Source organism: Neodiprion pinetum, chromosome 7 (assembly GCF_021155775.2).
Source record: "Neodiprion pinetum isolate iyNeoPine1 chromosome 7, iyNeoPine1.2, whole genome shotgun sequence".
NCBI classification, from domain to species: Eukaryota; Metazoa; Arthropoda; class Insecta; order Hymenoptera; family Diprionidae; genus Neodiprion; species Neodiprion pinetum.
Window position 1 is genome coordinate 10,790,700 of NC_060238.1, and position 14,194 is coordinate 10,804,893.

The window sequence follows — 14,194 nt, forward strand, 5'->3', positions numbered from 1 at the left end:
GGGAACAATATTCGGTACAACGATTAGAACTAATTAGTAGTGGGCTCGAAACTGAAAGTTCATGTTTCACATTCAATTCACTTGTTTCACCATTTTTAGCGTGAAGTCATCTAGACACCGTCTATTGACCAAACCAATTATTGCTTGTATTTTTTCAAATCAAGAGTTAGTTTTCACTGCAAAAACCTTCGCCCATATTATATGGGGTGCGCGCTCACTTTCTTCTTTAGATTATACAATGGCTCAATCTGAACAACCTCTCATTATTCTAACAGCCGTATTTATATTCTATTTTTCAGCACAGGACAATATCACAAAATGCCCAAGATGCTGAAAGAGATTTGTTCTCTTTCGTGAAGGCAGCGAAGACGATTGATCCTAAAAGAAATCAACAAATTAAAAAATGTACTGAAAGAAGTAAAATCAAATCCTGAAAGTGGAAGATCTGAAAATAATTTGTCGAAAAATATCTCAGAAAACACAAATTTCAATCTCATAACTTTTGAGGCAGAATGTTCACAAAACAATTTTCAAGCGACAGAACAAACTAGTCCAGATAGAACAGAGGCCTTTAATGCTGAGCCCGATGAAAGTAACAGTAGTAGTTGTTCGACAATGTGTGCTGAAGATTGTGAGAAGCCTTTGATTCTAAACGAAAATAATCCTGGTATACATAATAAACTTCAAGACTAGGCCATTAAATCATCTATTAGTCAAAATCACCTGACTGATTTGTTGAAGATTTTGCGAAAATATGGGCATGATTTGCCATGTGATGCCAGGACCTTTTTAAAAACACCTAAGCATTTAAAAATAACAAGCATGCCACCAGGTAATTATTATCATTTTGGTTTAGCCAACGCTTTAACCAAATCTGTTCTCAAGTATTACATGCCTGAAGATTTTCCATCGGAAATCAAATTCGATATTAACGTTGATGGACCACCGCTGACCAAAAGTTCCGGAAGCCAATTTTGGCCAATTTTAACAGCAGTTGAGGCACCTTTTCACACTGAACCTTGTATCGTGGGCATATACCATGGAAATGAGAAGCCTTTGGATTCCAATGACCTTTTGCAATATTTTGTGGAGGATGCTCTAAAAGTCTGTGGATCGGGCATAGATATACAAGGCGATAAAATATCATGTGGAATTGGTGTCTTCATATGTGATGCACCGGCAAAAGCCTACATCACTGATACAAAGGGACAAAATGCATACTTTGGGTGTAGCAAATGTATGCAAGAAGGTGAATTCAAGGTGAACCGGCTGACATACCCTGAAACTGGTGCTACTTTGAGGACAGATTTAGAAATACGAATGGTTAGCCAGTTCCCATTGGATTATCTACATCTCATGTGCCTCGGTATTATGAAAAAGTTGCTTCAGTTTAGGGTAAAAGGAAAGAAAAATGTTCGTATGACTAATTCACAACTGAAGTTAGCCACTGCTCACTTAATGTCATTAGTTACATCAATACCCAAAGAATTCGCAAGAAAGCCAAGACCATTAAAACAGGTTAATCGGTACAAAGCACCAAAGCTAAGATAACTTTTACTGTATGCTGGCCCGATAAGTTTTAAAGAAACACTGAATAAAGACAAATATTATCATTTTCTTAGCCTCAGTGTGGCTGTACGGATTTTATCTAGCGCAGAATATTCTTTGACACTGATGGATTATGCACGGAGCTTGTTGTTTTATTTTGTGACAAATTATTCACGGTTGTATGGTGCAGAACATGTATCTTATAATGTTCATAACCTAGTTCATATAAGTGATGATGTGCAGTCTTTAAGCCCGCTTGACAGATACAATGCTTTTAAATATGAAAACTTTATGCAAAAAATTAAGAAGAAAGTTAAGACATCGAACAAACCTCTACAACAATATATCAACAGGGCCCACAAAGAAAGTAATCTGAAAATGGAATATGAGCGAAGAGACTATCCAATAATACAATTTACCAGCGCCGGAGAAGATAGTGCTGGTAGACGATTAATAAAATCTGTGAAGTATGAAAACTTCTTCTTGGATGAAAAACAAAGTAATAACTGTATTTTGCCATGTGATAACAACGTTGTACTTGTAAAGAGTATTTTTTTGAAAAAGGGGAAAATATATATGTATGGAAAAAAATATTTGGATTGCAAATTGTTGTTTGATAAGCCCTGCTACTCTTCCGAAGTCGGTATAAAAAAATTGAACGAAAAATCATACGAATTCGTTGTCCTCGAAGCTAGAGATATTAAATCAAAGTGTTTGAAATTGCCCATGAACGAGCGGGAAAGTGCGATATGCCCATCGGTTCACGAGGTTTGAATTTCTCCGATGTCAACATTGACGCGCGCGCCCATGCTCGCGCCAAGCCACGCTCGCTGATCATTGCAACTACGCTTCTCTCAGAACGACTGCCGTCCACGTGCACGGACCTTACTACGCGGTTTGCAAGGTATGTAATACTTAATTTATCTATTTCATTTGAATCTTTATGTTTAGCAGGTTTCCAGGTAAAATTGACTGAATTCGTTATTATATTTTCACTTCTACTTCTACTATTCAATACCTACATATCAAATACGTATACGTTTTCATAACCTAATGCAACCTTGCAACTGCTTGATCACCTCTAGTCTCCATGTGCTTGATCATAGAATTAATACTCCACATACTTAGAGAGACTCGATAAAAAATTGAAAAAATTCCGGACACGTGCTAAATTTTATCAATATTGTGTGTTATTTTCGTATAAATAGAAATCGCGTTAGTTTCGTGAGTCATGTCTAACGATAAAGCTAGAACTAGCGGTCAGGGTTGGATACTGTTCGTGCTAAATTTCTTCCAAATGGGACGACAGGGTACTGATTTGCATCTATAGTGCTATAAAAGTATAATCTTTCTGTGATATTTATTATTTTTTTCGAGTTTTTGGCGTTATTGTCACATTTTTATCGACGACAGCACGTTTGGCTGCTAGCTTCCGCCTCATCGCGTGTATAACGATCCAATTGCATAGTTGAAGAGGTATCGTAATTTACACAATATATTGTTCATTCAATGTACCTAATTAATTGGTAACTTGATTCTTCTATCATCACCCTGACTTCTATTGATCATTATTAGGATATAACATATTGACTGACGGAAGTCATCATTGATAATTACACCTTATATTTTTGTTACCCAGTCATTTCATCTGAAATTGAGTTTCCCGTACGCTGTCGTAACTTTCCTGGACGAAACTGATTTTACCGACGAGGATGATGCCGTGACGTCAGGAGTCCCCAGTACGTGGCTTACGCCTGAAAGAACGCATTGTTGGTGGCCAAAAACAACAGACATTAAAACATATATCACCAAACGAAAACCTCCAGTAGAAGGCCGGAGATGAAGCCTCTGTAATGTCAAATTTAAAGGCTATTTCGGTGAATAATTTACGATCTACGTCAATGATAGGTTCCCTTACTTCCATGAACTGAATTGAAAACGAATTGCTGTTGCGAATATTTACACATTACTGTCAAGAGTTTAAGTGGAAGCAATAAACACAAGCCAGTTAGTCAACGATCCGTTAATGTAATGAAGATTCAGGCTTCCAGTTTCCAGTTTGGATGTGAGTGGCAGATGTGAGAAAGAGTGTGAGTGGAAAGGCGAGAATTACCAGGATAGCAAAGGTGAGGAGAAAAGGAAATAGGGCAGAGAAGGAGCGGGGAAGATCAGGACGGGCTGACGGGAGAAGCGAATAGGGAGGCAGGAACAGAACGGACGGACAAATGAGGAGAGGGTGAGAGTTTTGAGGGTAGTCAGCGAGAGCTGGCGGACGCAGGGGGGAAAGATAATACAGAAGAATAGACGGTGACATCCAGGGAGTAGGAAGGGGGATAGAGCAGAGACAGATAGGCGGCAGGCAGATAAGGTAGGAGGCGATGGCGGAGCGAAAGAGTATGAGTAACGCGGGTGGCCAGAAAGGACGGGCGAAGAGAGTAGAGGAGGAGGAAAGGAAAGGTAGGCTGGGTGCAGCAGCATTGATAGGGAGTGATAGGAGTCATAGCCTGGGATCGGTGACGACGGTGATAGATTTATGGAAGAGGAAGCGGGAGGAGGTAGGGGAAATAGGGAAGGAGGTGGCAGATGAGATAGAGGAAAGAGAAAAAGGATTCGGGAGAAGCAGGAAAGTTCACTGGTCGCCAAAGGGCAAGGCAGGGGAGGAAGGGAAAGAAGAGGGAGGGAGTATACAGGATATGCTAAGGCTGATTAGGGAGTAGTTAAAGATAGGGTTAGAGGAGGTCAAAGGGCAGGGAAGGGGGCTCAGGGAATGAATGGAAAAGATTAAAGGGGAAATGACTAGAAGGTAAGAGCAATGGGAAGCAGAGAGTGGGGAGATGAAGGAAACAGTAAGGGACCTAGGTAAATGATTAAAAGAGGTAGAAGAGCGGAGAGCGGATATAACATATTATGTAATCCCTAAACTAAAAATCCTAAATTCCCTACGTATAATAATGTAACTTTCAGGTGAAGTTTGTTGGCTAAATAGGTGGTAATAGCGCTAAAGCAAATACAATAAGATTACTTCGACAAGTATTCACCAATGAAGTTGCGAATACTGCTTCATGATGTGGTCTGCAAGCCAATTTTCAATTAACAAACCTCAAACTGATTGCAGCCATTAAAGGTGTGTACAATAAATAAAATATGTTCTCAACAGTGATTAGAAGTAATTGAAACACTAACTGTTGTCTAAATCTAACAGATGGAGTAGGATTGTTGTACACTTGTACAGACAAAGACTTCGAAGAAACCGTGTCTGAATGGTTCCGTCAAGCGAAACAACGCTTTGAAACGGAGAACGAAAAAAGAAATCTCCCACCACGGTCTGTAGCCACTGACCAGAATAAGTAGGTGTTCAAAATAAGTTTTTAAATAAGTTTGCGTACTCTTTATTCAATATGAGTAAGGTCGGAAAAAACCGAGCAGTTCCCCGCTTCACCCTAGGGTGAATAACATATACTCAGGCTATACATATACATTAGGGTGTTTCAGAAAAACATGAATGGTGATTTTCCACCATGGCATCCCTTGAAATGTTTGTTCAGGTTGAGAGATAGATTCTGTCAAACGATGAGCATTTAACAATTATGTTGAACATCGCACTCAATTTATTTTTCAATTTTAAACGCTTTTTTGAATTCATGGTAGTGTCCGGTTGATGTTTAAGAAGTGTATCTGACGATTTTTTCATCATTATCTAATTCAACCTCATGAAATACTTACATTTTAATATAAACTTTTGATATGGGAGAATAAGATTTCCGCATGATATATCGTCGTGTAATGGATCGCGATCTTAAGATTTAATATAAATGTCAGGAAAAAAATTATAATTGAAGTGCTATTGTGTGTTTTCTGATAAATACAAAAAAATGTGACGAAAAGTAAGAAATCAAACGAGCGCGATCTTAAACATAACGCAGTACACTTATCTTTTGACAGGATCTTTCTTTCAACCTAAACAAACTTTTTTGGGGATGCCACAGTGGAAAATCGTACATTTTTTCTGAAACCCACTAATATACATATAAGGGTATAGGAAGGTACAGTGACTTGGCTGATCATTGATTCGCTTGCCAACACTGCCTCTTTCAAACCCCACAACCTCCATAAGTATTTTATATCCCATATTTTTATTTTGGATATCAAAGCTGTAGTTGATACTGCTTTAAAAAGTAAAACATTTATAAGGTATCCATGCAACTTCAGGTTTTATTGAAAGACTGTGTGTACCCATAAGGTTGCCTTTTCTCTATACTTATTCTTGTAAGTATACGCTACAGATATTGAAATAGAATCTTGATATTTAATGTCAATAACTTTATTTTTGCTTCAAGAATAAGCTAGCACATCCATGATTTCGATGTGAGCTAGTCAAATATATGTAATATGGAAATAATTTGGAATAGAACATGATAAGTATTGTATGTACTGTAACGTGGCGTTTCAGAGTCGCCCGTCACAAGGGCACACAACCGTTATTATTTCTAGTTTATGCGTCCTCAGCGGGGTACTCCAACCAAACTCGATACAAAATAGGCAATAACTACTTGCAACTAATTCTTTCTTTGTAAATTCTGAATTTCGCGCTTCGGCGCACGCTAATAAGGTACTTGGACGACAACGATCCCAACCACCGAGGGACCGATATCTACCGTTTCCAGCTCTCGACGACTTCGCCTACCGACGGTCTAATCAGACTATACTGGCTACCTTGGTGCACTTCTAAACACCTGGGGTAGCATCCACCTGAACCTTCCGTATCGCCTCGACTGCCGGTGAACAGGGAGATAAAAATCCTCCCGACGGCCGAGGGCACCGCTCCTCAAGGAGGAACCAGCCGCCCGCTCTATCGGATGCCGTAAGGATGGCGTGAAGGGCAGACCGTAGCCTGCCATCTTCCAACTTATCGGCTCGGTGCTGGACCGACCCCAAACCACTACGTCCAGATTAATAAAGCCATCGTTCTGAGGATCGACGCAGCCTTTCTGTCGGCAAGGACTAATTGTGTGGGTCATGGTCCACGGTTGAGCCAACCGTCTGACTGCACGACCTCGGGTATAAGCAGCCGGCTACTGCCTGTACAAAAGACGGTGAAAGTGAACAGTAAGGCGTCACTCTCCACTCGGTAATTCTGACCGAGAGGCACCCTGTGTATGCCTCTGTCAAAGAAGTCCCCGATGATAGGCAACCTGGACAGTAAACTGAAGCAGATATTAAATCGTACGAGTTGGTGTCAATGACGAAATCGCGAGCAGCACATTACGCCACATCTAGCGGTAATCTTCGAAAACGCATGACCACGCCGTAACCAATATTCGCCACGGGGGGATTGCCTATTTGCGGCGGGGATCAACCAACCAATCAAAGGGAAGAAGAATCATCTCACGGCAGCGACGAGATCGGCGAGCCGAACTCCGACCTCTGTCTATTCTTTTTCTTACGTTTTGAGCTACCGATCCTTCCTCCTTCACCGCTATCGTTTTTATCGTTGATCATCCTGCTACCGTTTTATCACCTTTATCGTTTGTTCAATCGTTAGATTTCTCCTGTAAATTCGAGTTCCTTCCTTCTTTCCTTCCCGTTTTGCTAATTCTGAGTTGTATCAAAAATAAATTCAGTGTTGTGTGCCTGAAGTCACCGATTAAGGTAGGGCTTCTGCTTTGTATTGTATCGTTATGAAGTTGCTCATAATTTCTATTCTTTTCTTATGGTTTTTATCGACTTTGTGTGAATCATGGTCCACGGCTGGGCGTTGCGGTGAGCAGCCGTGTGACTGCATGATTTCGGTCATTATTATTGCATTTATCGTTTCTTGGTTGCATCGTACGTTGCCAGGTTTCTGTTAATCATGGTCCACGGATTAGAGTTGCAGTAAGTCGCCGTGTTACTGTATGATTTCAGTAATTAATTATTTTCGTGTCTGAGCGACCTCGTAACTGCCGAATAATTAATTCTCTTGTATTTATGAATTTTCTGATTATTTGTGAATTTCTATTAGTCTGCTTTTGTAGTTTCTATCGTATTTTGAGCCCTAGTGGCTTTACCTTTCGTTTCATAATTATTTGTAATAGTAGTGTGCCTTATATTTTATTTCTGTTATTGCGTATCATATTTTTATTCATTTCCTGCCTATTGTATCGTGTATCGAGTTCCTTGGAGTATGATCGAGCGTAGAATCAGCCTTTAAATATTACCGCACCCTTTTCTATTGGTATTGGCAATTTTATATTATTTTTGCCTGTTATTATTTCCTCTGTATCTTGTTAAGTTTAGTTCTGCGTATTATTCTTGATTCTTTTGTACTGCGGTGTATTTAGTGTATTTTTTTATTTTGTGAACTTTCCGAAATTCTCACTCTCTCATAATTTTGTAGTTTGTATTCTCTCGAAAGTTACATTCAGGAATTTATTATTTAATTCCTCAGATCCTTAATTATTGTAAATTATTGATGCTATCGATTATGAATAACTCTACGAAAATTATCTAATCGATCGTTTTTGCTACCGATTCTGTAAATTGTTAACGAATGTTAACCTTTCGTACTGGTTATAATCTGTGGTAAATTCGTCGTATTATCTACCGAGCTATCGTTACTTTGTTTTTTACCGATTGCAATAAAGTTCTCACTCTCGTTATTAATTAACACAATAATAAGTTTCGTTAGTGTCATTTGAAACTTGGGTAAGATCACGTCGCCCAGTGACGTGTAGTTTTAAGTAAATTCTTGCATTTTATCGCTTCTCCCGACCTACGTTAATTTTTCTCTGTTAACTACCGTCTCTCGTTTCAAAGCTATCGTTTAATTCTATTCTACTGAAATTTTTGTGAACAACGATCGCTCATTTTATTAACTACCGCTGTCGATACCATTTCATTTGCCTGTCTCAACCATGTAACCTTCTCGACAATGTATGATCGATTGACCTGTTCATTTTTCCTGACTTGAGTTTATTCTTTATTTCATTATTTCCTTCAATTCTGTAATTATTGTTAGCTGCCTTCAATACCGCCACTCCACCAGTTCGTGCGATTACCTGAGCCTAGCCAGCCATACAACGGGTTGTGTATTTATTTTTCGTACGGTTTCGTTTTATTTTTATTGATTCGTATTATTGTTCGTAAATCGACGCTAACGGGTCTGGCGCCCAACATAATTGATTTTTTTATAGTTTAATGTTCTAAATAAGTGGAGAATCGCGCCAAAGTGTCAACGGTAAGTCCTCATCTGAGGGTAACAGAATTTAGCGTTACAGTACAGTACTTTCTTCTGTTTTGAAATAAGGATGCATACCTGCGTTTGCGTAGTAGATATACTGGGGAAAAAAATACTCGTGCGTCAAGAATATGTGGTATTTTTTAATCCCGAAAAATTTTTATACTTCGATCAAGTACTTGAATTCGTACTTCAATCAGGATTTTTTTCTCGAAGCTTCTCACCATTTGTTTCTATTTATTCTTGAATACAAATAATTTATCCCTTATTCCTGTACAAATTAAAGTACATAACTGTGAAGGTAAAAATTATGCTTGATTCAAGGATGAAGTTTTAAAATCCAGAATTTGTTCTTGTGTTAACCTTATTCTATTTGAAGACATAAGAGGTTTATAAACGTCTTTTATCTATGATGACTACTAGATCATTAGAAGGGCGTAAAACGTGTGATTTCACCCGTTGTAACATTACTCCCCCCCGAGCAAAAGAGTTGTCCCGACTTGGGAAAGATAAAACAATTGTAAAAGTGATGTAGCAGTCAGTGCTTGAAGGTGAGTTGGAGCTGTGGCTCTAAAAATTTAAAGACTCCCTTTTTTACCATCTGGCATTTTCCCACAGTCTCAAGGTAAACCACAGAAAACCTTGAGCAGATAGTTGAGCGTTAAATTGAATTTCAAAATTTTATGTGACTTGTTTTATGAAGGTAAGTGTTATTTAGTGTTATGTATCTTAATGAATTCGAAGAAATCAAAATCATCCGGATCGACGTCGGCAAGTAAATCCGTTCCTCTGACAAGTACGTCGAGGCGAGAAACCGTAACCGGGAAAACTCTGGGTCCTAGGCAAGGAAAAGGCTGATTTCCTCCGAGAATCGGCACAGAAAACAGGGAAAAGGATGGGTGACTGGATCCAAGACTTCTTCAGAAACAGCCCACCCTAGAGTTTGGGAGGACAAATGTGAGTTGTGGCAGATCAATCCAAATTCGCTAAGCGAATTTGGGAGAAGCATCAGTAAGCTGAATTGAATATTTATTTTAGAGAGAAAAGAAACGATCTCATCTGAATTATTTCCGTGTAATTCTTCAGAATAAGGCCACCAGTCATCCTCAGAAAGCGGGATAGGCCGGAAGAAAAAGGCTGTGTAATAACCTGAAAATGTGCTCACAAAAACTGACACTTGGGGTTAATAAAATGTGAAAATCGAGCAATCGCCCATCGACCTTGAAAAATAATCGTGGCCCTATTCACATCATAAAAGAAACCAAAGCCTATCCGACACAAAATTTGATTGAACAGAAGAAGTTTCTAGAAAGAAACAATCGAAGAAAACAAATTTCGAGTTGATAAGCAACTCAGAAATAACAAATCATTATCAAGTTATCTCAATCAGAAGAAGCATGTCTCAAATTCATAATTTAATAAACGCCGCGATATTGACTCAAACATTTGATTTTCAAAGTTTTACAAATCTTTCGGTGGAAGAAATGGAGATTAAATTTGAGCAAAAATGGAAAGAATTTTCTTGCGGATTTTTCGAAGGAAGAATTGAAAAAGGAAAATCTGGTTTCCTATGTTCATCATATTTCGTTTACGAGTAAGTGAAAAAGCAAACGCAAGAAACGACCTCCCCTTATTAATCTTTTATTCATTTTTCTAATCTTTGAAAATTTCAGTCCCGAGCATCTGCTTTGCGAAAAAGATTTTCATGCAACCCTTTTCAAAGACAAAACTTCTTGCAAAGGCTGCAGAGAAAGCCTTGTCTTCATCGAGAAGCGGACCGAAAGGTGCGAAGAATGCAAGTCCATCTAGGCAGAACTGAAAACAATTATTAAAACCGCTTTCTATTTTTTGATTATTCAATTAACTGTTTGAATATTTGATTTAATAAATACGTTTGAAAACAAATCCTCGATAGAAAATTTTTTAGTATTAAATTCAACGGCTCAACCTTGTTCATATGACATTGCAAAACAAAAATTAGAATAAACTTGGTCGGCTGTGAATTCTGCATTGATAACCAAGACGGGAGCCGATAAAGAAGAAAAGGTTTGTTTTATTAACCAATCCTCATGAACCTCGTGAATAGTTCTGAGTAACTCTAAAGAAATGTTCAACTCTTCCTCACGGGAACAGGAACTGACTCGGGAGAAAGAAGTTTCTGGGAAAACTCGCAAGTGAACAATCAAATCTACTCTGAGCTCAGACGAGCGAATGAGACGATCGAAATTTTTCATCAATAAATGAGATTCAAAGTCGCGAAAATTACCTAACCTTCGACGAGTTTCTACGAAACAATTGCTACTGAATATCGATCTTTCCATCATCTTCACAGGTGATGAAGTTGTCTGAAGATGTCTATCTAACATAACCATCTGAGCGAAATGCTGAAAATAATAACAATAACGACCTGGGTCCTGGTACATTCAATCCAAGAGATTAATCCCAGCGACATCTCGATACTCCTCAAGAGGTTCTAAAAATGTACAGACCTGGCGATCTACTAAAAACCTCTTGGTGAAAGTTGTTTTTCCGCAACTGATATTTCTTTCAATAATGATCGTGAGCAGTCGAGTTTTAGTCAGATGGATTCCAAAAGGCAGATTTTTCTCTCAATCGATGACCAACTGTGAAGAAGGTTAGCTCTATTACAGTTGTCAGAAGTGTACATCTGAAGATCTAACCTCGAAGGATGTTCCCGGTCTTGGAGAGACTGTTCCAGGTTGATCTACCTCGAATGGAGCAAGACGGTTCAGGTGTACCACTTTCTGACGTAAATAAGGAGATCTTCGGATTCTATAAACAACATTATTTATTCGGTTAACCACTAAGTGAGGGCCCTCCCAATTTCTTTGTAGTTTTGGACATTATCCTTCCTGTCTTCGAGGTTGAAAGAGCCAAACAGAATCTCCGGAATTGAATTTTAAATCTCTAGCTCGAATATCATAACGAGTTTTTAATTTGTCTGAAGCCATAGAAATTCTGCTTCTTGCAAAGTTATGAATTTCTTCTAATCGTTGTTGTAAAAGAGAAGCATAATCTGTTTGATGCTGTCTTTGCTCAAGAACAGGGCCTTTTTCTAAATGTGACGGAAGTCGAAGATTTCTTCCAGTAAGCATGAGGGCTGGCGTCTGTTTCGTCGTCTCATGAATCGCAGATCTGTGAGAAAAGAAGATGAAAGGGATCCAGGAGTCTCAGTCTCTTTGATTCAGCTCTACGAAGGACGAAAAATATTGAAGTGAAGTTCGATTCAGACGCTCAATCATGCCGTCAGATTGTGGATGCAAAGGAGTCGTGCGAGTCTTTCTTACCCTTATAATCTGGGTAAACTCTTCCATCAAGGTTGACTTAAAACTTCGGCCTTGATCAGTATAAAGTTCCAGAGTAACTCCGTGTCTGCAGATAAACTCTCTAACGAACGCTTGAGCTACAGTAGAAGCTTCTTGATTGGCAAGTGAAACCACTTCGGGCCACTTGGTAAAATAATCTGGAATATCCAGAGCATATTTATTTCCTGTATAAGTTGTAGGGAGGGGTCCGAGAATGTCCATTGCCATTCTCTCAAAAGGAGCTCCCACGTTGTAAGCTTGAAGAGAGCTTTGTCCATTAGCTCGAGCTATTTTCTCTGCCGTGCAGATTTGACATCGTCGGCACCAATCTTCAACGTCTGACCGGCAAAGAGGCCAAAAGTAGAAGCTGCGTATTCTGCCTAGAGTTTTATTTGAGGCGAAGTGTCCGCCTGTAGGAGAATCACGATGCAGAGCAAGAATCTGTGGAACTCGTGTCCTAGGAACCAAAAGTTACCACCTGATTTCTTTCAAGTGTGCAGATTCCCATTTTCGGTATAAAATTACGTCAATTAAAAGGATTGGTCCCATTGAGCCCAATAAATTTTCAAATCTGGCTCGGCTGAAGATATATCCTGCCACTTCGGACGAGTCTCCGCTTCTCTCCAGGACTCAACTTGAGTTGAAGTGCTGTTCTATTGTTGAGATTCTCTCCATTCCTCTAGGCCATCTTTGAGAGAAACCTTACGTAATAAAGGTGGGGGGTTTCGGTTTTTCTTCAATCGTGCACACTGTTTACACTCTGGCATTTCTTCACAGGGTCTTCGGGAGAGAGCATCGGCATTACCATGATGAATTCCACCTCGATGACGAATATCAAAATCGTACTGTCCGAGCCTTTCTAACCATCTAGCCACCTGACTTTCGGGGGATTTGAACGAAAGTAACCACCTAAGGGAAGCATGATCTGTTCGTATCAAAAATCTCCTACCATACAGATAATGATGAAAATGTACCACGGTCTTAACAACGGCCAAAAGCTCTTTACAAGTGACACAATAATTCCTCTCGGTTTTACTTAGAACTCTGCTGAAATAACTAATCGCTCTCTCTTGACCTCCCTGAATTTGTGACAGAACCCCACCTATTCCTGAAAGAGAGGCATCTGTATCCAAAATAAAAGGAAGTTCGATCTGTGGATAGGCTAAAATCGGCGAAGAAATAAGATTTTCCTTTATTTCTTGAAAGCTTTTTCGCATTCCGGGGTCCAGTCAAAAGGAATCTTCATTGCGGTTAAGTGATGGAGAGGTTTAGTTATGCTAGCAAAACCTTTTACAAATCTTTTGCAATAAGTACAAAGGCCTAAAAAGCTTTGAATTCGTTCTTGATTCTCAGGTGTCGGCCAAGAAGAATCCCTCTCGATTTTGGGTGGGTCGGTCTTCACAGCTTGAGCTGAGACGATGTGTCCGAGGAAGCCTACTTCTTTCTGGAACAGATGGCATTTTTTCGGGCTTATTTTCAGGCTTGCTTTCTTCAGCAATGCGAAAACTTGTTTGAGATTTTGAACTTCTTCTTCAAAGTTCTTTACAAAGACGATTATGTCGTCTAAATGAACGAGGCATATTTTGTCTGTGAGCCCATGGAGAAAAGCCTCCATCATTCGTTCAAAGGTAGCCGGGGCATTACTTCAGCCGAAAGGCATGACCTTGAACTGCCATAATCCTCCTAAGCCCGTGACAGAAGCTGTTTTTTCTTTTTCTAGAGGATCCATTTCGACCTGCCACTATCCACTCTGAAGATCTATGGTGCTGAACCAAGTTGCACCAGCTATCAGGTCGAGTGTCTCGTCGATTCTGGGTAGAGGGTAAGAATCTTTCTTCGTTATGTCGTTCAGCTTCCTGTCGTCGATACAAAATCGTTTGGATCCGTCCTTCTTGTTAACAAGGACGATTGGTGAGGCCCAGAGGCTAGACGATGGTTCGATTACATCGTTGGTGGGCATGTCTTCCACGAGCTTCTTTACCTCTTCTCTGGCGTTGAGAGCGAGTCTTCGAGGAGCTTGTTTCATTGGTGAACTCTCTCCGACGTCGATTTTCTGGTTGACGGTAGTACATCGGCCCTCATCACAACCATTCTTGGCGAAAGA

General features: G+C 39.6%; 1 protein-coding gene across 1 annotated transcript; it reads left to right on the forward strand.

The window, feature by feature from the left end:
* The first annotated feature begins 822 nt into the window (after positions 1 to 822).
* Positions 823 to 1,551, forward strand: LOC124223357 (uncharacterized). The gene has a single exon (XM_046635207.1). It carries the CDS (start codon positions 823 to 825, stop codon positions 1,549 to 1,551), a length of 729 nt encoding a protein of 242 aa, XP_046491163.1.
* Positions 1,552 to 14,194: the final 12,643 nt, after the last annotated feature.

Excerpts from the sequence above, each read along its gene's own strand:
- LOC124223357 (XM_046635207.1), top strand. The coding sequence starts at position 823 with ATGCCACCAGGTAATTATTATCATTTTGGTTTAGCCAACGCTTTAACC.